At 38.9% G+C, this 23,229-nt stretch overlaps 1 protein-coding gene across 1 annotated transcript; it reads right to left on the bottom strand.

Moving 5' to 3' along the window:
* Positions 1 to 478: 478 nt before the first annotated feature.
* LOC149278810 (alpha-N-acetylgalactosaminide alpha-2,6-sialyltransferase 1-like) lies at positions 479 to 21,527 on the bottom strand. The gene is made up of 10 exons (XM_089501702.1): positions 21,397 to 21,527; positions 18,093 to 18,116; positions 12,081 to 12,168; positions 10,263 to 10,431; positions 8,690 to 8,861; positions 7,912 to 8,050; positions 7,543 to 7,646; positions 4,203 to 4,292; positions 3,284 to 3,383; positions 479 to 649 (listed from the first exon to the last, which is right to left on the bottom strand). The coding sequence occupies exons 1-10, from the start codon at positions 21,525 to 21,527 to the stop codon at positions 479 to 481; spliced, it is 1,188 nt and encodes a 395-aa protein (XP_089357828.1).
* Between the last annotated feature and the right edge of the window lie 1,702 nt (positions 21,528 to 23,229).

The raw sequence follows: 23,229 nt of genomic DNA, 5'->3' as shown, positions 1-23,229 counted from the left end.
CATATACTAGGGGCTGTAAATTCATACCTAAATTGCAATATGTGTAAAAAAAAAAAAAACACAAAGAAAAATTCTACCACAAACCATTACAAAGGATTCTGGTAAAATTAGGTAAAAGCATAGATTTATTGAGAAATACTTTAATTCTCTCATTTACATGAATTAAAATGTGAGTCACTGTCTCTTTCAGAGGATATGTCATAACAATATGTAGATGCCTGCACTCCAGTTGATAAAATAAGAATAATTTTCCATATCTTCTGTTTGACATGTTTTAAACATGTCTTCGGTCATCCATAGACTGTTAATATCACATCCAATGTTTCAGATCCTCCCCTAAGGAACTTCTTCAGGTTCCACCCTAATAGAATCATCTCTGGATTTGTCCCTGAGAGCGCAACAGAAGACTGGTCTTATCATTATTATTATCCTTTATTTATATAGCGCCAACAGTTTACGCAGCGCTTAATTATCATATTTATGTCCTTTGGTAGAGCTTAATTATGTTTTCTCGATGCAGGTTCCTCCATAAATCTCTTTCCAGAAGAAAGTCATGATTAATATAAAAAGTTATTGGAATCTTCATCTGGTCATAGTAATGATCAGAATAGTTCATGTAATCATCTGTCATGAAACCATAAGCACTGACCTTCAAGAAAAGTTAAACAAAAAGATGTTACATAGACCTTTGTGGTGTTGAAACAGGGGACAATTATATCATACAATGGGAGGTTTATGGAAATAAATTGGAGCAATGCATAACAAGGTATTAGGGAGGTAATATATGGGGGCAACTTGAATTCTTAATTACATGAGCTACATTGCATGCCATAAATCAAGTGTATTATACAGCCATAAGTATCTCAATAAACCTGTAGGGAAACATGAAGAGAAACAAATATGAAGATTATAAGTTAAAATAGTAGACTGGGAAAAAATAGAAGTGTGTTGGAAAAAGCTATGAGCAATAGAAGCATGTATTATTATTATTGGAAAAAGCTGTTTAAAACAAAGAAAAAGATCAAAGATGTAACACAGTGGAACATACTGTTCATGATTATACACCATCCTCTTGTTCCTACAAGTTCTTGTAATAGGTGACAGATTTGTGGGATCAGTAATAGTCACTATAAATCCTAGCTACTTCAATGTGCTTTGGGTTAGGCACACACATAGGCTACTTTATTCAATAAGGGGCATGCAATCCTTAAAGGGGGTCTAGTGTAGAATGTACACTATATGGACAAAATTATTGGGACCCCCCTCTTAATTATTAAATTCGGGTTTTTCAATCAGACCTATTGCCAATACATATTCCATGGTCAACCAAGTGGTATTATTGGAAAGTGGAAGTGTTTAGGAACAGCAGCAAATCAGCCACAAAGCGAAAGGCCAAGTAAAGTCACAGAGCTGGGTCACTGATTGTGTAAAACTCTCTGCTGATTCCATAGCTGAAGAGTTCCAAACTTCCACTGGCATTAATATCAGCACAAAAACTGTGTGGTGGGAGCTTCATGGAATTAGTTTCCATGGTCAAGCAGCTACGTGCAAGCATCACACCACAAAGTACAATACCAAGCATTGAATTGAGTGGTGTAAAGCACGCTGCCATGGACTCTGAAGCAGTGAAAATGTGTTCTGTGGAATGACAAATCACGCGCCGCTGTTTGGTAATCTGATGGGCAAGTGTGTGTTTGGCGGATACCAGGAACGTTGCCTGACTGCATTGTGCCAACTCGAAAGTTTAGTGGATGAGGGATATTTGTATGGAGCTGTTTTTCAGTGGCCCCTTGGTTCCAGTAAAGAAATTCCCAATGCTTCAGCATACCAAGACATTTTGGGCAATGCTATGCTTCCAATTTTGTGGGAACCATTTGAGGAAGGCCTTTTTCTATTCCATCATGACTGTGCCTCAGTGCACTAAGCAAGGTCCATTAGGACATGGTTGGATGAGTTTGGTGTGGAAGAACTTGACTGGTCGCACAGAGCCCTGACTTCAACCTCATCAAACACCTTTGGGTTGAACTGGAACGGAGGTTGCGAGCCAGGCCTTCTCATCAGACATCAGTGGCTGAACTCACAAATGCTCTACTGGATGAATGGGCACAAATTTCCACAGACACTCTCCAAACTCTTATAGAAAGCCTTTCCAGAATAGTGGAAGCTGTCTATTAGAATACAATGTCATAAAACTCCCTGTTGGTGTAATAGTTGGATGTCCCAATCATTTTGTCCATTTAGTGTATATTGGGGAGAATAAATTGAACATATATTCTTCTAGGTACAAAATAACAGCCAAAATCCAGTTACCTGGTTAAATATACTGGAATGCAGTAACAGCAGGTTCAGTGATGACATATAGTAGATGACATTTGTGCAGATAGACTCAAAAAGCATACATAACATTTTCATGACCAGTAAGACACAGAACCTATTTAGAATTATGTAGTTTTCTTTCTGTTTAGTTCAACTTGAAATGGTAATTGTTGTACTTAACTAGATAGCATAGAAATATATTCCTTTATCAATTAAAGAGCTGCTGTTCTGACATGCTACACATAGTTACTTTTTGGTTGTTCAAACTCCACCAGTTTCTCACAATATCATGGTTCTGTCCCTGAAATCCAATAATACATTGTTTTGTATTGCTTATGTTTATGGCGGTCTGTCTACAAGGATATGTAGGCTACCTGGAGTTATCCCTCTTCTGTATGTAGCAGAGGATGACCCAATATAATATAGCTAACTGCTGCAGTGCCATTATGCTAGTGATACATGGGGGTAGTGTGGAAGGCATCATCAAGGCCATAGGGAAAAAAAACTCTCAGGATTCACTTAATTGTAACTGGGGCTGAATTGTCTGAACAATTCTGTCTCACTTAACTATGCAATATGAAGGGCCAACTTGGACTTTTTAGGCAGAAATTGTAAGTCCTCCCAGGTGAATATAGTAACATGCATGGGATAGGCATATGGCTATTCTAAAGCTAAGACAAGGCATAGGATTGATTAAGACTTTAGTCATCACATCAGAAAAAATGCCAAGCTAGATTAACCGAGGGGTTCTTATCTGCCGTCAAACTCTTTGTTTCTGGTGGAGTGACTTTGTGTACAGGCAGGGCTAATTTCAGACGACCTTTAGTGTGAGAGACCTATGCGGGCGCAGAGGAAGGTAGATGAGGGGCGGGTTGAATGTGGACAGGGAGTCGACAGGACTTTACCTGGAGACTCCGGGTCAAACCCTGAAAGTTTCCATGTAAAGTCATTAGATGCGTCCTCTTACCGTATCACACAGATGCATTGCCGTCAGCAAAACTAAAGCACCTGTACTTGGCCTGTAGAGATTCCAGTGTTTTCCATCCAATACATCTGACCTTAAAAACCTGAAAAAAATGAAGCAGAAAACCATTCATGGTTCTCTTGTTAAAATGTGTGTATATCAACGTATATGGTATTCTTGTCTTGTGAAAATATCAATGGCTTTGTATACATGTTTCTCCCAGTATTTAGAATGTCCAGAGGCATGCTTTAGTTTTAAGGCATTGGCTTTACCAATACTTTTTATATGATTTAGTCGAGGAAGACATTTAGAGGAGATATAATTTTTAAATAAGAAAAGAGGGATATCAGGGGAGCTGCTGACCTTTGTTCTGTGTGCAAGATGGCTAGTGAGCAATATCTAAACCATATATTTTAGGTACTAAACCAAAGTAATGTACATGCAAAACATGGTCACTGTTGAATGTCATAATTATATCTGTATTACCAAAAATGATTTAATGCCCTAATGTTGACTCTGTTACAGGAATAGCTTAGCTTTAGCAATTAAGCTTAATAGTTAATAAGGAAACTCCAGGGAAGCAAGCAGAAAAAACATAAATAATAAAAAAATATATATAATATAGAGGCCATAGTCTTACAGTTGTAAGACTATGACCTTTATATTTTCTATTTTTTTTTACATAACACATATGGGTCACTTAAGTTAACTTTTTTATGCCCCTTTTTGCATATTATTAGATTCAAAAAAGTATAAGGGTGATAGCAAGTCTAACAGGTTAAGAAGAAAGCATACATTGTGAATTTCTGTAGATTTTCAATGTACCATGATAAAAATAAAAACATAAAATATACGTACTGATAATAATAGTATTAAAAAAAAATCTGTTGGCCTAAATATTCTAGATCGCATGGTCTCTCACCTGTTTTTCAGATATCTTACAAAGTCCGGATGAGCGACTAATAGCTTCTTTGGATCAAAAGAATTCCCAAAATCATCTTGAGGACGCAGCCTCGGAATAGAGAAAAAGATAAATATGCATGTAAAAATAGGGTTGAAAACAGCATAGATATTGCATGTCTGTAAAGTTATTTTGTTTGTTTCTCAATTTATAAAGATTTATATAAATAGTTCAGTAAAGAATTTCAGTAAACTTAAATTTCAGTGAAGGGTGAAAAAAAAAAAGACTTAAAGGTCATCTATATAATTTTTAGGAACTGGAAATGAAAACCCTTGGCTCACACAGTTGATGCAGCTAGAGTTCGTATTCTTCATCACATCATTCTATCTATGGGGAGTTACTCTCTTATATCCTATGTATTGGAACATTGATTTCGACCTCTATAAAGCCTACACTACAGAAGGGGCTTGTAAGCCGGCAGTGGCTCTTATGGCTACCGCTAATACCCTTGCATATCAGGTGTGAGGATATTGAAAAATGAATCTGCAGACATCATATTCTGGACACAGTCAGGGATATCACACAGGTTTCAGAATGAATATAATAGACATCCACAGATTTATTGAAGATTTTCTCTAAGCCTTTGGCCCTGTCCGCTGCAGCCTTTTAGCCTTTAATCATTGGGGCTTCAAACAGATGCTATATAACATTTCTTCCAAGGAAGATATGCTCTTCATCAAGGAATTAGTTGAGGCCACAAGGAAGACTGTAGGGGGGCAACAAGGTGAATTCCTGATAATGATATAAGAGGAAGATAAAATGGATTATTAACCTCTTAGATAATGCTGAAAGGGATAATATGACCCTATGGATTATTGCAGTAGATGCAGAAAAGGCCTTCGACCAGGCATCATGGGACCTTATGTTTCAATATGTAGAGCTTTTGGAATTAAGGCTTTTTTCTGCGATGCAATAAAAACTTTGTACTCGGATCCTGTGGCAAAAACAGCAGGGCAAAGTATAAAAGCAGAGTGGGCAACCAGACAAGGCAAGGTTGCCGCTTATCCCCTTAACTATATTTTACACACATAAACCATAAAACCAGCAGCTATTCCATTGCTAGAGAGGAGTTCAAAATTAGTTTGTATGTAAAGGACATATTATTGACTGTAACAGATCCTCTGAACTCCATGCAAGAACTGATGGCAACAATACAGGAATACTCTCTAATGTCAAATTATAAGTTGAACATTGAACAAATTATGCCCTTTATAAGAATATAAATGATACTAAATTAAAGAATCTGAAAGCAAAATTTTGCTTGGAATAATCAAGAATTCCAATACTAATTATTACTACCGGCATTGAATTTAAGATGGATAGAAATGTTATGGCATTACTAAGAGAAACAATTATTTCCAATTATAAATGGAAAACGGATTAAGATGGATGAATAAGGACATGAATAAAATCTGCAGCAAAATGCGGGTTGTTCCAAACTGAAAGCATTAAGCAAATAACTTTTTGTATGTGATGGCTTGTGAGGTCTGGGGCTACTGTACAAAAGTTTTGAAATTAATAAAGATGTAATAAAAACAAGTTAAGGAGAGGAAGGATGAGGTGAACAAAAACATATGAAAAAAATGAATATTTGAAGGGTTTTTATTCTTTTTTTTTCATGGGGTCCTTCCCTTTGTTTCAGATCAATCAATTTGAATCAATGCACAAATTGGGCAAAATTAGTTAAAAATGAAGCTCTTTCTAAATGGAAAATTTTCAAACTTGACCAAGGTATTAAGTGGAGTACCTCGGAGGCCTGTCTTCAATCCTCTTGTTTTTAATTTGTTTATTAATGATCTCCCATATTGCAGTCTAATACTGCAGTCTATTGCAGAGTTATACAGTCTAACCTTGATCTTGCTTCTCTGCAGGAAGATTAAGTGGGAGAGCAGGCAAGCAAGTGGCACATTAGGTTAAACAAATGAAAAGCTATGTGTTATAAAGAAAATAATGCAACATATACTTTAAATGCTATCTCGCTGGGGAAAAAAGATTTATGAATAATTGTAGACAATAAACTTAGCCACAGTGCGCAATGCCAGTGAGCCGCTGCAAAGGCCGTTAAGATATTGGCATGTATAAAAGAGGGTACTGATTCACAGGAGAAGTGATATCATCTTGCCTCTTTATAAGGCAATGGTAAGACCTCACTTTGAATATGTTGTGCAGTTCAGGACATAAGGATCGGTATCCTTAATAAAGGACATTATGGAAATAGAAAAGTTGCAAAGTAGAGCTACAAAATTAATAAGGCGATTGGAAGATCTTATTTAAGAAAAATGGCATCTTAGATAAAAAGACCTATCCAGTGACCTGTTCATTAAGAGCGGTGATTTCATACACAACAAAGGAAGGGATTCTTAGGACAATAAAGGTATGGAATTCACCGATAAGGTGATTAAATAAAATGGATGCAATCAAAATGGTCTGGATATTTTTTTGGAAAAGCAGAACACACAGGGCTATAAATGATAAAATAAATATATATATTTTTAGACCTTCTTGATCCAAGGAAAAATCTGATTGCCTTTTGGAGTCCAAAGGGATTTTTTTCCCTAAGTGGCAAAATCCCAAATAATAATTCAGGGTTTTTTTGCCTTCCTTTGGATTAAAAGCAGGAAGGGTAGATAAAAGGTTTGAACTTGATGGATTTACTATGTTACAATGTTACTCTTACAAGTCTAGTAGGCATGTATTGTTTAATTTAGCAGTAATAGTGTAAATAAATGGGGTACAATGGCATCAGTCATATAATAAGTATAATAGTCATGCTAACAGTATTATTGGGGCCCAATAGAGTTTACACTCTAGAATGTTACAGCTATTGGCTATATCGGTAACATTCTAGACTGTAAATTCTCACAGGCAGAGACCTCCTTTCCTAATGTTCCCCAATCATAATGTCAGCATGACTACTATACTTTATTTACATATATTACTATTTTAGTAATAGGTGTAACAGTTTTCAAATGGAGAACTGTCATGGAAACCCAGCACTTAGGGAATTCAATATTTTGCATGAACAGTATCCCAGTTGGTTGGAAAAAAAGCCAAGGTATTTATCTTCTGAGATTAAATGATATAATGTAAGTGAGCAGAATCTGCCCCCTGTATTGGATAATGAATTCGATGGTATGAGATCATATATTGACCATATATTGAACAAGATTACCTTGATGGCAGTGATAGACCACACTGTGAGAGACCTCATGGCGAGTATTGCGTCATATGGGGAGAAGGAGGAGCATTATATGGATGGGTAGCTCCAAAGAAAGCATTTTACAGATAACATGTGTTTTACCTGTAATGCTCCAGAGTCCCTCTGCTGATCTCTTTGTTCTGTTGTAAAGCCTTTAACCACTCGTAGTCTCTGCTGCCCTCAGTGTAAAGGATGTACTTTGTCTCCTGGGAAACTCACAAAGAGAAGTATCATTACTTTACTAGCCCTAATTATCTGCATTAAATATGGATAAGTCCAGGTAGCATTTACAAGGACTCTTTTATTCAAATGTTCAGCCTGCAAGCCTATATATAACCTGTCCAAGCTTATATAACAACCAGAAAAATAACTTTTGAGCCACTTGATGTGGGATGGAGTACCAAAAAAATATTATTTAATGACAGCTGTGCTTATGGCATCTTGATCTCTCTGTGTATTAATTTGACCTACCTTGTCCTTTGGGATACTGGAAAACCCTTTTTCAGTAAGGAGGTAGAGGGAGGATAGCATGGTGAAAGCTGTGAACCCATAAAATGAGGTCCTTGTTCCTACATCTTTTTCAAATCCTTGGATCACCGCCCCATTGACACTAAAGGAAAGCATTAAATAACTTTGAATATGATAATAAACAATTACAGAAGTGAGAAAATTTTATATGTGCCAGCTTCAAAGGGCTTGCTTGTGTTTATAAGAAACCTTAAGTCTTTCTAAGACCCGGAGAATCCCTTGTCCTGCAGGAGTTGCAAGGCCAGATAGTAAATATCTGTTTTATTATCACTATAATAAGACAGACTTGGGTAACTAAGTGAGTAACACAGTATGCCATCACACAGATCAGTAACGGCGTTAAGGGCTTTTTAAAGCTAAATTAATGGCAAAACACCCACTTACTTACAAAGTAAAAATACTCTGTTGAATATAATTGATTGATAGCCAGTGTTATGCCCTAGAGACATTTTTACTGTCATTTTGCCCTTATGTCCTTGGGCCAACTTTACGGGCATTATACCGTGGTTAGACCTTGAAGTTAAAAAATGTTTGGTTATACATATCCTACATTGTTGCAAGTGCCATGTAATCTAAATGATATGAACCTGTGGTCTGCCACCATGGTAGCATGGATACCATGTTGATTTGGCACCCTCAGATTTCCTTTGCTTTTGAAACAAAGGCAATTTCCCGCATGTTTATTTCTTATAGACAGATTTATTAGAATTTTTAAACTTACCGAAAGACATAGTCATGTGAGTCGATCTCCTTACCAAGTCGTGACCCATTCAGAATCCCCCCATTACCCACTACTGCACAGCTAATACAGAGTGGACTCTCACTTTTCTGGGCAGAAAGAAGGATTTGCTGATCAGGCAGATGAGGGAGAACAGAGACCACCTCTTTGACCACTAGACATGGGACAAAAGCAAATAATAACAAGACTAGAGGACATAGCTCAAACCTTAGTCTAAGAAAGAAAAAAACTTTAGGTCACTAATTTATGCTTTTTTTTTTTTTGCAAACTAGGTAGATCTGATTTCCTCTTTCCCAACAGGCACTGACCCCTGCTGGTGCTAAATCAGCCTGACATGTCATGATAAAGTGTGTTTTAGTTTTTGACATTATTTTTTTCTTTTAAGAACTAGACCTGTGCTTTCGGATTTGTACAACTTTTTATTTAAAACAAAATTTCCATTAATTTGTAGGAATGTCCAAAAACAAGGAGGGGGCCCAATGAAACAAACCAAAATGAAGCAGAGAGCCCAAAGCTTTTGTTTGCGTTTCATTGTTACTCAAGCTCTCTAACACTCTTACTCTCTCTCACACTCTCTTTCATACTCATTTTCACACTTTTTCACACACTGTCTCCTGCTCTCTCTGTTTTTCCCTACCTTCTCCACTGACTGCTTCTATGTCCCCATTTCCTCTTCTACAGCTCTGCTTCTTCTCTTGCTTCTTCTTGTTCTTCTGTCTTCTCTCTTTGTCTGCTTCTCCCAGATATCAGCTCCATTCATCATGCCTCCAGAGCATTTCCTTAGATGGGCAAACACATACCCTCTCCACCAATTGAAGGAACAAGAGAGAGGCTGCCCCAGTGACTCCGTCCATTTTTGGAAGTACTCCGAGAGGCCAGAACAATGCAGACAAACATGTGGAGAAAGAGAGGTGCAGAAACGCTTATCTTTCTTCACTGATCCATCCTCACTATTCTGGCCTCTTGACTTACATTCATAAAAGGTCGGCCTCTTCCCCATTCCTCCTATCAGGGAGAGGGTGTCCTTTTTGCAGAACAACTCCCGGAGGCCTGATTTAAGGAGCTGATACCTGGAAGAAGCGGACCTGTGTAAAAGGACACAGGTATACGGAAGTTGTAGTCAGAGAAGGTAGGAAGACTATGAGAGAGTGTGAGTGAGGGTGAGTGAGAGTGTGAGAGAGTTTGTGTAAGATGGAGTGAAAAAGCAACAAAATGCAAAAGAAAATTTGGAGCTCTCTGCTTCATTTTCGTTGAGCCCCACACTTTGTTTTCAGACATTCATATGAATTCATGGAATTGGCAGATTTTCTTAAAATAAAAATTTGCACAAATCCGAATGCACAAGTCTAGCATTGAAAAAGCCCTCCTTAATTTCATCTGACCTGAAAAGGGCAGGAAACAAAATTAATTGTCTGAAACCGAATGGACCAAAAACAATAATTTTTTGTCCATTTGTCTTTAAAAAAGCTGTACCCATTTCTGTGGCAGATATAAGGAATAATACTAAACACACAGGCATAGACTGATGGGTATGTATCTGGTATAGCATTTCAACCTGTATAATTTAATTCCATCCAACCAAAAGGTGGAATGAAGTGTCCGAGTCTGTCCCATTCCTGCTTGTCGAAATGATGTTTTTCCATGAAAATCACAACTTGAGGAAGAAATAGCTCCTTCAGCCAAGATGAGTTGAGAGCCTTGATTTTCACAGATATTGGGCAGCTCTAAAATATGATTGAAAAAAAATCAATATGCATAAAAACAGGGAGGTTAAATAGAATGGCTTCTTTGAAAGAAAAAGGAATATTACCGTATTTGCCTGTATATAGGCCGCACTTTTTCCCCCACTTTAAGTTTTTCAAGTGGGGGTGCGGCCTATAATCAGGGTTTAGGGCAGGGATGCGCAATTCGTATCGCCCGACGCCCGGGACATGCAGTTCCGCTAGGGCTTCAATGCTGGAGCTGACGGTTATGTCAAGACGGTGCTCCACCATATAAGCCCCGGTGGAAGGCAGAAAGCATATCTAGGGGGCGGAATGGCATTTTTAGGGGGCAGAGTGGCATGTCAGGGGAGCAGAGGGGAATATCTATAAGTAAGGTGCGTTATGAATTAAGGGGAGAGGACCTTAAAATGGGTATTGTTTTTCCAAATTTCTGTTTATAAATAACATATGCTGACTAACAGCATATTAGATACCAAAATGTCAAAATACATGTATCCCGGTAATTGGATAGAATACTGTTTTACCTTTCCACTATGTATTTTTCTTTAAAATGGCACCAAACTTTTAGGGTGTGGCCAATAATCGGGTGCGGCCTATAATCTAGCCAATACAGTATATAATTTTTTACATAGATTTGGTAACTAATCTGCACAATTCTGCATACTTTATGAGTAAAACATTTAGGTTGACTTCTTACAAGGTGCTTTCCATGGCCAAATCCTTTTTCTAATATTTTTTGGGCCAACAGAAAAAGATGTAGAATCACATAACCTTTTTAGGACCTCAGGCGTATTTTACTACATGTCAAGAAGAGATGGATGAGGTGCAGAATGCATATATGACTTTACATCTTTTTCTATGCTGACTCAATGAAAGGTATCAGCATCAATTTAAGACTATATCTTCTCTTTGACCAGAGACATTTGAGAAAGACACGATGTAAAACAAGTACAATATGCAAATATGTTTTTTGTGCAATAAAATCATAAAACCTGAAAATCCAATTTGTTTCTCTTCACATTAAAATTCTATGTACATGTCTGATTATAGACATTAGTTATGTGTACCCTTCTATGGATATAAAGGAGGTACAACAACTATGGAAGGCCTGAAATAGGAAAGGCTCCCAAAACACACAAATCAAAAGATCAGTGCAGGTCTCAGTTCTGCTGCTTGTGTGTGTCTCCGCTGTATCTCTGAGGATATGGTGATAATGTGAATTTGGAATTTACCCAATTTAAGATCTGAAACCTAACATCAATTTTCAAATCTCCAGTATACATTAGAGATTAGCTTTGCTACGTCTGTTCGTGCTTTCAACAAATACTTAATATAGGCTGAGAAATTACATGATGCCAGATTGGCTGGGACACAAGTGGGTCACATATTGTATGTATTGACATAACAACAAGTCTATAGCAAGATACAACTGACTGATTCATTGACTGAAAAAAAGTTTCAGTGATATCATCATACAGCTTTGCTATAATCATTAATTCCCTACATCAGAATAAAACAGATCATGTGTGCATTTATTTGTGCACATATACAGTACATATGTATATATATGTGCACACACATAATGGCTAGATGGCGTGCCCAGTTAGTTGTGTGTAGGGTTTGTTCTTTTACACTTTATTGATACTTACTGTTTGCGTAGAAGAAGTGTCTAGAGTGTAATCATCACCAAAAATCCAGTGGGGCTCAGCAGTAAAGTACTCAATCTTCAGAGGTTTCCTTTGAGTGTGGACCGTAATGGATGATGAATTTCTAATTTTAGCTGTAAACACTTTAGATTGAACTCCAGTAGAAGATATCTTGAGCAAAATTCCACGTTCCTGGACAGTTCTAGAATATTTGACCGAAGGACCTCTTCTTGTTGTGGCATTTGTAGTACTCGTTTGGGTTCTGTGTGATTGTGAAGAAGGCCGTAGTTTTAGTTTAAAGTTTGGCTTAAGGGCAGACTTGGCTGTGGGTATTGTTTTTTTATTAGCAGATGTTTTACTCAGGATCTGTTTGAAGACCATTGGAGGATTCTGGGGTCTGAACTCATCTTGTGGATTGTTCTCAACCTCAAAGTCATCTTTCTGTGTTGAGTATCTATCTGCAACATCTTGGCTCTCTATGTTCAGATCTTTAATGGTTAAGCTTGTGTTTTCTTGATGCCTGGGAAACCAATATATGCTGTTAGTATGGGCATTTAAGCCTTATTTATATATATATATATATATATATATATATATATTGTGACAAACCCTATAGCATTAGGGCCATACATGTCACTTTTAGGGGTCCTAAGCACAGTCCTCTAGGGCAATCAGAGTCCGGAACAGCAGCTTTGAACAAAACAGTGCTTTATTTTAACCGCTTAAACCCCAAAACCAAATCATAAAAAAAAAAAACCTAGCTCCCAATCGGAGCCCTCTCTAACTGAACTATGCTGGTCCAGCCTAATCACCCACTACCTCAACCTCCCAGCCAGACCCAGCTACGCCAGGTTTTGGAAAACCTCCCCCAGACAACACACAAAATGTCCAGGCAGGTATTGCCTCACTTGGCTCCGCGATGGTCCTCTTGTGCAGGGCATCTCCTTGCCCTGGGAGCTCAGGGAAACTTCCTCTTCCCCCAACAGTCTCTCTGAATATCAGGCTCCAGGGGTTTTTAATGTCCAGCACCTGTGCCTGACGCCAGCCCCATAGGAATCCCGGACCGGATCCTGCAGATTTCTTGCCTCCTGGAAAACCCGGCATGGAATTTCCACAGCATGGGGAAACGGAGCATTGGCCGTTCTCCAATTGCTCCACCCCAGGGACCCATATGTATAATCTGCATAGCAGCTGTACCCAGATGCCATGCCAATCAACTCCCTGGGGTTCACAGTCACACAATATATATATATATATGTTGTCAGTGTTTAGCCCTGCCCAAGTTCTGCCCCTTACCCTTCTCTTTTAAGTCTATTGAACTTATCCCAACCCCTGCATGGCTAGCCTTGGACCTTAAGGGGCCTTAATCACCTAATTTTGTGAAGTCACAAAATTTCTCATTTAAAGTGGACAGAGCAATGCAAGCAGAGCTGGATTAACGTAGGGGCTGATGAAGCTGCAGCTCCAGTCTCCTACCTAAAAAAAAAAAAAAAAAAAAAAAAAAAAAAAAGCCTAGTCAGTCAGGGCTGGACTGGCCCACCAAGAAACCGGCAGATTTCCTGGTGGGCCCGCCGGTCCGAAGCTGTGTGACACCACCACCTCCAACAGCCACCTAATCTTAAAGCGGCTGGCTTGTGGACGCTATGCCGCCTAATGCTTCAGTGAGGCTCCTTGTCCCTCTCCCTTGAAGATGCGCCATGACACTCTAGGGGACGGGCTCACAGTTACCGGGTTCCTCGTGTGGCAGTCTCGTGGAGGAGTAATCGGAGGAGATCAGTTATTTATTGAAATGGTTGTTGCATTATTATGTTATTAAGGACATAACAGGAGGGCTTTGGGGTTTTAGAGCACTGGGCTTATTATGATTTGGGGTACAATCTCTATTGTCATGATGGATTGCATCTGAATGGAAGATGGTCCAATGTGTTCGGCAGAGGATGGCTAGACAGCAGTAAGATTTTTTAGGAAGGGGGGCAATAAATATTGGGCTAGACGGTATAGAAATAGAAATTGAGGGCTTGGTTAGTACAGATAATAGGGGAATCTATCATGGTGGAAATTTGGGATTTAGGGGGAGGAATTGGGTGGTAGGTTATTTAAGGTGTTGGTTTCCCGGGCCAACTTAGTATACTTAGGTTGCGTGTCCCTCCCTCCTCTTTTAGATTCTGGGAAGCTGTGTGTGGAGTTTGTCACAGTCTAAGGGGAAGCAGCTTGTCAGCTATCCAGGGGGTTAATGCGGTGGTAAGATAAGTGTTGGTAACAACTGGAGGGAGGTTCTTGGCTGGTGGTGCTTGGAACCTCAGGTCCGGGTGGGGGCATCGGGGTATGTCAGTTCACTAATTGGTATTTGGCTTTGGTGCCTGAATTACTTGGCAAGCTTAGTGGGTCTTCTTTATTGCGCCAAGGGGGTCGCTTAGTATATCCACCTTGTAAATATTATAGTACCATTAGTTACTGTGTTTGGGCAGCAGCTACTCAAAAGTCTAAATATATTTGCACATGTGCAATTATTCCATTACATGTTTTGCTCTGTAGTATAATTCGCTATGAACCATATCATGTTAATACCTCTGTAATGCTTTCAAGCCTTGTGTACATATTATTTTTCCAGTTTTGGGTTCAAATTGTACCTCTATGTTTCAGAAAGGAAATATCATTCTTATTCCATATCTTGATGAGTGTTTTGGAAATAAATCAACTTCTCTGTAGAGAAATGATTTATTATGTGTTGTTGTATTCAGGGCCGGCCCAAGGCAAAATGCCGCCTGGGGCGAATTTTAAAATGCCGCCCCCCCTTATCTACCCTTCCTCTCCCTCCGTCCCTGCCGCCCCCCCTATCTACCCTTCCTCTCCCTCCGTCCCTGCCGCCCCCCCATTATCTACCCTTCCTCTCTCTCCGTCCCTAACGCCCCCCCTCCCTTGTACTTACCTTTCAGCAGTCCTGCGGCGAGTCTCCATGTTCGGTCTCGGTGCCAGCTTGTAATGCTGAGCACCGGAAATCTTCCAGCACTCAGCATTACAAGCCGGCACCGAGACCGAACAGGAAGACTCGCCGCAGAGGAGAGAGAGAGGGGCGCCGAGCGGGTACTGACAGCTTGGTAAGCGAAAACCACTCGGCGCCCCTTTCTCTCTCTTTCGCTTTAAAAAAAAAAGGGCTTGGGGCGGCAAAGTGCCGCCCCTTCAAAAGTGCCGCCTGGAGCGGTTGCCCCACTCGGCTCCATTGTCGGGCTGGCCCTGGTTGTATTACGGTAGCTGTAATTTCACAGCGCTGGGACATTTATTAAACCTCCATTTGTTTTAAACATTTTTGGGAACTGGAAGGTTCTCCTGATGGTGACATCAGTGGGAAATTATTTTTACATGTTACCATGTTAACATTTTTTTTTTGCGAGTGGCAAAATCACTTGCACTGGCGGTTGTGACCGTTTTGCAGAGCGGTCACAGCGCGTCCTGGGGCTGGTGTTCCTGCAGCCGTTTAAAGCCATGACGGTCCTGGCACATCAATTGTCACTAACTGTATGTTAGTGCATGACGTGCCCGGACCATCAATTGTCATTAAGGGGTTAATGGTTTCCGCAATTCTGAGAAGCTCAGACATACTTTTCCATCATGCAATACCATAAGGGAGGCATCTGAGAGAAGCAACTGAGGCTGCCGTAATCCACACAAGAAGTGTGTTTAGTTCTCCACAATCTTTGGAACAACCTACCTGCCGATTTCCTTAAAAAAAAATAAAAAAAAAAACTGTCTGCAATTGATTCTGTTTTGAAGGCAAAGGGTGGTCACATCAAATGTTGATTTGATTTAGATTTTTCTTCTGTAAACTCACTTTGAATTTTGTTAAGTGAAGTTAAAATAAACTCTTAGCATGTCTATTTTGAAAGCATTCTTACGTTACACCTTTTTTTTTACATCTGCCTAAAAAAAACCACAGTACTGTATATGGCAATAAACTAAAGGCGGTATTCCACGTTGTTTTTTTTAAGTTAGTAGCAAAACTAAACATTATGTTATTTATCTAGTGCAACTATGTTGGCCCCTAAATCTTTACACTGGGCAAAATCTTGGGACAATAACTATATTTCTTACACATTATATTTCTTAAGTACAACACAAGGGTGGAATGAACTGATGTTTCAAACAGGTAGGTATAGAGATTGTTGGCCATGTGCCTCTTATCTGTCATCTTATTCTGCATCTGACCTGCGCCAAGGGTGTATAAATGTTTTATTTGGGAAGGGCTGGTCCTTTTCTTTGTCTTGGCAGAAGCAAAAAGAAACCTAGTAAAGATAATCCTGGGGTTTTATTTTTTTCAGAATGGCAATATCTCCACTCACAAACTATGAATTACAGACTTGAGATAAAGAAACTGACAGTAATAGCTCAACTTTAATAAAGTATTGTGAGCAGTAGCGTGACTACAGGGGTCTCAACTGCGACTGGGCCCATGCCTCTAGGGGGTCCGGGCTACTCCTGCAACCACTTCTTCCTGTAATTGTGTGTGTGTGTGTGTGTGTGTGTGTGAGCAGGGATGTGTAATTGTGTCTTTGTGAGCAGGAATGTGTAAGTGGTGTGAGATAGAGTGTCTGTTAGCATGAGCATTGTAAGAGGGAATGTGTGTGTTTATAATGAATGTGCACATGTGTGTTAGTAAGTATAAGTAAGTTTGTGTATTTGTGTAAGTGTTTACATGTGTGTGCCAGAGTGTATGTTGGGGGGGTAAATGACAAAGAAGGCACAGACAAGTTGTTTGGGGGGAATGATGGCACAGACCAGCTGTTTGGCACAAGGATGGCACAGATAAGCTGTTTGGGGCAGTGGTGGCACAGACAGGCTGTTTGGGGGAAGGTGGTACTCACAAGCTGTTTATGACAATGGTGGCACTGTTGGACATGTTGCTTGGTGAAGTTGGGGGGGCAATTTACACCCCTGATTGTGAGCCAATGCATTTTATTTTTAGATGTTGATCCACAAAAAGAAGTAACGGGTTGCAGACACGGATTAAGTCAAACCTCCCCATCTTGGAGCAAAAAAGGGAAACTGGTATAAAGCGGCATTAAATATACATTTTTACCCATTAATTGTTTACAGTGATATTTTTGCCTGTAGAGAACTAAAGCTTCTGTACCTGGGATAGCATTTTCAATTTGTAATTGACAATTCAATTTATCTGATATTGAAATACAAATTGTTTTTTCTTTTATAAACATTATTTTGCTGTGTGTGGGAGGGTTTGAGTTGGATTTTTTTGTTACTGTTTAATTTTTTTATTAGTGGTTATCGAATGTTGCCACGTATGAATAGAAGAACCTTTTAATAGATTTATTAGTATTACCCAACAATACATACATTAAATACATAGTCACATAGATTGAAAACATTTCCAAATACCCATATCTATTGATCCAGTAGAAAGGAAATAAAAAAATCATAGTGCCACTTTTATTCAATATTGTTCCAAGAGGTATAATCTTTATTGACTACAGAGATAATGGGATTAGCATTACCTATGCTAATGCTAGCTTGTTATAACCCTGAGTGCCTTTTTTAAGTATTGACTGAATAAGCCAAAACCACAACAGTTGGTAGTGTATTCCACATCTTAACTGCTCTGACTGTGAAAAGAAACATTTCGTTTGTTCAACAAGGAGCCTGTTTTCCTCTAATCTTAGAGCAAACCCGTGTGCTGTAAGGTTCTATGAGCGAAAACTAGCCCCAGGCAGGGCTTTGCTTTGTCCTTGAATATTAATTTTAGAACATCTTCTAAAATTAAACATCTTTGCAAATTCAAAGCAGGATTTATGGAATAGTTATCCAACAGAGGTGGTAACTTTAAAATAAAAAAGCCACATTTATATACTTTACAATGATTAAACAATCTTAAAATATTCTTAAGCCCTACATCACAACCCAACCACAGAGATAAGGAGAAATATTTTGGTATCTAAACCTTATTTAGAGAACCACCATCTGCAAGACCAACAAAGACTCCCTGTTTCAATGTCAGAGACTTACCTTCTGGGGTACACCTGTTCTTGTCTGGGGTTCCGAAACAGGAGGATCAAGAACAGAATTATCACAACCTGAGCAGAGAGGCAAAGGTATGTTTTAAGACGACAGAACTTCATTGTTTCATGGGACAACGGGTCATCTTATGTTAAAGGGTGAGGTTTCAGTCTCTTTCTAGCTCTTTGTTGAATCCAACCCACCAGCCTTCTTTTACAAACCTGTACACAGTTTGCCTGCGGTTCTATCTGACAGGAGATTACACATGGATAACGTCTGTGTAATTCCCACCAAGTGAACTGGTGTTTGCACTGCTAATACACCCACAAATTAAACAAAACGTGGTTCTTTTCCTTAGGAGAAACTTTGATTTGAGAAAGCATAGACAATTAGCAGCCAGAGCAAAAAGACAAATTGGTTCTTTTATTTAACCAATGGAAGAGTTATGTAGATCTATTTTATATTACAATACAGTTACTTATAAGAAGATACTAACTTATCCGGAAACTTGCTCTGTGAGCTGAACTAAGGACTCCTAAGCTAAGTATGATGTAAAGCCAACATCTAGTGTTGTATATAGGTATGTATGTTGACATTGACAAATAGCTGGTTTTATCTACTTTTCTTCCCATGAACCTCCTTTATCTGCAGAGCTGGAGGCTGCCGTTGTTGTCAGCATGTGATATTTTGAGGGACATTCCCTGCACAGTCACCACACCAAGCAATGCCATGAAGTCCCTTTATTACATAGATTTCCATTAGTCTGAATGTCTGGCTGGGTGATTAACAATGAGCCATTCTGTTTTTTACTACATGCGGTATGATAAGGAGTCAGTGTGTTTGTCTAGTAGATTGGGCTGGAGCTAGAACACAAATGGCAAATATGCAGCTGCCTAAAAACATTATAATCTATAACCAGCATCATTCCATCCTCTTCATGCCCCCTATTCACTTCATGTCTCACGACCAGTATTTCCAATAGACCAAGCGTCCTCTGGATGTGGATCTTTTTATAAAACCATGTAAATATTGCAAGTATGTGACTGGGTGTTTTAGTGTGTCTGTGTTGGTATGTTAGTGTTTCTGGGTATGGTATCCATGTGAGCATGTATAAGTGTGTGAGTATGGATTGTGTATGTGTGCGAATGAATCTGTATATGTTTGTGAGAGCATATATGTGTTTGTGTAAGTCTGTGTAAGCATAGATGTCTATATGTAATTGTGTGTTAGTGTGTGCATGTGTGTTGGTGTGGTTGTGTAAGTCTGTGCAAATGTGAGAGTGTGTGTAAAAGTGTAACTTTTATTTGCCTGTGCAACACTACATAGACTTCAAAGATTTTCTTTTTAGGCCACTCAAATGTATATTCCGGCTTCACAACTAGTTGTGTCGCTTATCAAGGATTGGCCAAAGACACCCCTTTTGTGAATCCGCTTTTCCATAAATAAGGCCATAATTTGCAGCCTTTTTAGAAATCCGCCACCCATATATTTATGCAATGCCGTTGCACACTACATTGTATGCAACACTACCACTGCATTGCTCCAAGTTCCAGAAGGCTTCAGGCCTCAAGGTAAGACGCAAAAAGTGCCAGAGGATCATGGGTAGGTGAATATACCTGTTAAAGCTCCAAGTAACAAAATGAAAGATTTAATCAGAAACTTAAATAAAACATTAAATACGTATAACTTACATACTTAATGTTTTATTTTTAAAAACAAACTTTTGGGAGGTCGATGGGATCACCTAAATGCCCGTTGGAGTCAAAAGGAACTTGTTGTGTGGACAGAATTCCAAAGAGGTAGGCAAGTATTTAGTCTAATTTATCCCTTAATGCCTTAATGTTTTGTAGCTAATAAAATCATTAGAATCATATTTTGATACCACTGCATTTTTATTATTCAATATATGCAAATAATTAAACATCTAGGTGCAAGAATCAAGGATCTTATTTATACAAAGAAATGTTGTACAAAAAATTAGCGAGCATAAGGTTTGCAAAATATTTTTTATTAGAAATTATATGAAATGTTAAAACAAAAGTCAAATGTTATCTGCAAAAGGCCTGAACATCTAGAACACCCAGCATAAGGGATTATACATCATCTTCTATGTGTTCTTGTTTAGCAAAATGAGAAACAGCATATATAAGGCAGAACTAGCCACGGCAAGCCAGGACATATGTACAAGTAATGTCCTACTCTGTGACATCTGAGTCTAACAGAACTAAATAATTAGTCAACGAGTTCCACATTGGGAAAAATTAACCCATGTTGTGGAGTTAGACCAAGACCCATAGGTAAGATCATGAGGATCATTGGCTTCTGGTTTGCCTTAAAGCATTGTAGCGTGTATGCACACAAGCAATGTTGCCCACCTTATTACAAAGCTTGGTGCCATCTTAAAGTCAACACCTCAGTTTTCTTTAACAATGCATTTTTTTAGAATTTTTACATTTGTACAAAAGGATCATGCAGTTCTTGTTTGAAGATATCTTGTACCATTTTTGAAGGGGCTAAACACCAAAGGCTTTTATTGACCTCGGACATGCGTAATAAGCAGTGCTTGCAAATTCCATTCAAATTAATTAGGCAAACATTCCTATTTAGTATCAGGTTATATCCAAAATCAAACTCTTATCAATTATATAAAACACATCTAGAAAAGATATTGCCATTTTAATCAGTTTGTCTCCTTGAGCACCCACATGGGATTAGCACAGTCCCTGAAGAGATGGACATAATCTTCCATTTTGATGCAGGTTGCTACTTTAAGGCATTGTATGACAGCACAGGTTGATTTTATAAAATAGCCATTTCCGCAGTTTTACCAGAACCCGATTTCTTTTGCTGGAGGAACCTCAGGAGGTTTATGGTTTGGCTCTGATCAGCAACGTTTTGTCAAAACTACATATTTTTTTGGACAGGCTCCTGTCTGCCCTAACCATGCCATGCCCAAAAGGTATTTTTCTCAATATTATTTAAAAAGTAGAGTGCTTCTGTAGTATTTCTTCCAAGAGATGATTCGGGTGTAAATTAAGCCCTAGTGGAGTTTCATCTCTTTTAACTTCCTATATGAGAAAATGAGGAGGAAGCATTATAAACTTGGGGCACCTGGAGATAAAGAGATTGGCAAACCAGCAATAGACATAGAATAGTTACAAAATGTTTTGTTTTGTAACCTGAAAGTCCCAGTAATAATGATATTCTTGCTAAAAATAGAGCATTATTATATTTCCTGCAACATCAAATCATGCCAGCAACATTGCAATTTACCAGTAGAGTCTGCCCTGCTTTGGAACTTTTTTCCAGCTACATATTGTAGAGCTTCAGCTGGTCCTTGACATCATGGTCAGACATCTTCCCAAAAGTCTCCTGGTTTTGCTCCATCATTTGGAAAATGGCACCCAGCTGTTCTCTCTGTACCCTGGCAAGGAGAGCATACATTGTATCGGACTTTTGCCTGGTCCTGTCATTGTAAAATAAATCCCCATTGTACCTTGCAGAGCTTGCAATCCACTTTTGGTGGTTTGGAACGAAGTCAAAACATATTCTGGTCTTTCCTACTTAGAGGGCTATTAAGTGACTCTTCACCTTTAACATTTATAATAAATAGAGAAGGATTTTGGATTGAAACGTGCTTTGGTCCAACAATATTATGTGTATAAAACCTACACAATTACATGCAAGTTACTTGAAAACATATGGTTTGTTATATGGAGTAGTCTAGGAAGCAGTTACAGACAGGAGTTAAATTTGGTGTTATATGCAAAAGGTGAGTAATGATTTGTTGGGGGCTATAAGGAATCTATGACAGGAAGGTAGTGTTAAAAAAACAAAAAAAACAAAAAAAAAAAAAAGGGGATACCTGGGAACTACGGGCTAAAAAGCCAGCACGGGCTGATCCAGAACCCAGGCTTGGTTTATTGAGCTGTATGCAGGCCGAGCCAGACTTACGGCAACAAGTTCAAGGACCTAAACGCTTAGGTAGTGGAGGCATTTTAGCCGGCTTTTCACCTAAACCAGTTTCCCATAAATGTCGCCCAAAAGGTCTCCCCCTCACTCTGCATGGCAAGGGGAGCACACCAAATTCACATCATGACTACCTGCAGGCCAGTGGTAGAACACAACAGGAAGTGGAGCTTTACACCTTCTCCCCACACTCAGAAATCAGAACGACTACACCATAGCTTATGGCGCACATTCTTTAATTTCCAGAGGATGATTACAGAGGGTCAGAGGGTCTCGAAAAACCACGATCAAGGCCCGCCAATCTAAAGAAAATTTGTTAGGAGGGAAGTCCTACAGAGCACTCAAAATGGAAGACTTAGGAAGCATGGAGGCTCTGACGTGAACCTGATTATTATGTAGCTCAGTATCTATTTGTATAAAACATATCAATATGTATTCCCCACATGCGTCATATCATCACAACTCCTCTTTGTATGTGATCCATCAATTCCCAGGCATTAGAGCTGCTAACAACAAATGAAAACCATGCTAGCATCAAAAATAGTTATTTAATTATGCCATGCAGATTTCTTGATTTACGCTTCTACTATATATCTTAACCTCGGAATAAATCCAGTGTTATTTTTGTGACCATTTAAGGCATCATTGCACAGGCAAGGACTAAATATTGCATATATATAAAATATATATATATATATATATATATTCAGACTGACAGGTCAAGGGCGCTGTGTCTCCAAGAGCCTTCCAATACATGGATGTCATTTTACACACTTTGTGTACACGCAATGCTGGTGGGGGGGCCCCTGTCAAGTTCTCTCCAATGTTACCAAACATGTGCAGGCTGGGGGGGGGGGGGGGTGCCAGAGACATTGTCCACCGTGGGGGCTCTAGTGTAGCCCGGTATAGGTGGGTTACAGTCCTTGCCTCCTTATCTGTGTCAATCTTCCAATGCCATTGGAAATAATACTACCTGCATCACATGCTATGCTTTCTACATACTTTCAATGACTATATTTTTGACACTTTTTTTTTAAGTTTTCCTTTTTAAAGTATCTATAAAATGTTGGTGAATAAGTTTGATTTTTTTTTTTTTTGGGTGAAGAAAGATATTTTGGTGTTTTCAGCAATTCTCTTTAGCGGATTATGAGGATAACTTCTCAACATCTTCAGTTCT

This window comes from Sceloporus occidentalis, unplaced genomic scaffold (genome assembly GCF_023333645.1).
Source record: "Sceloporus occidentalis isolate IW3139 unplaced genomic scaffold, rSceOcc1.0.p SCAF_179, whole genome shotgun sequence".
In the NCBI taxonomy this organism is placed as follows: Eukaryota; Metazoa; Chordata; class Lepidosauria; order Squamata; family Phrynosomatidae; genus Sceloporus; species Sceloporus occidentalis.
The sequence above is the reverse complement of the archived record's forward strand: the minus strand, read 5'-3'. Positions and strand labels throughout refer to the sequence as shown.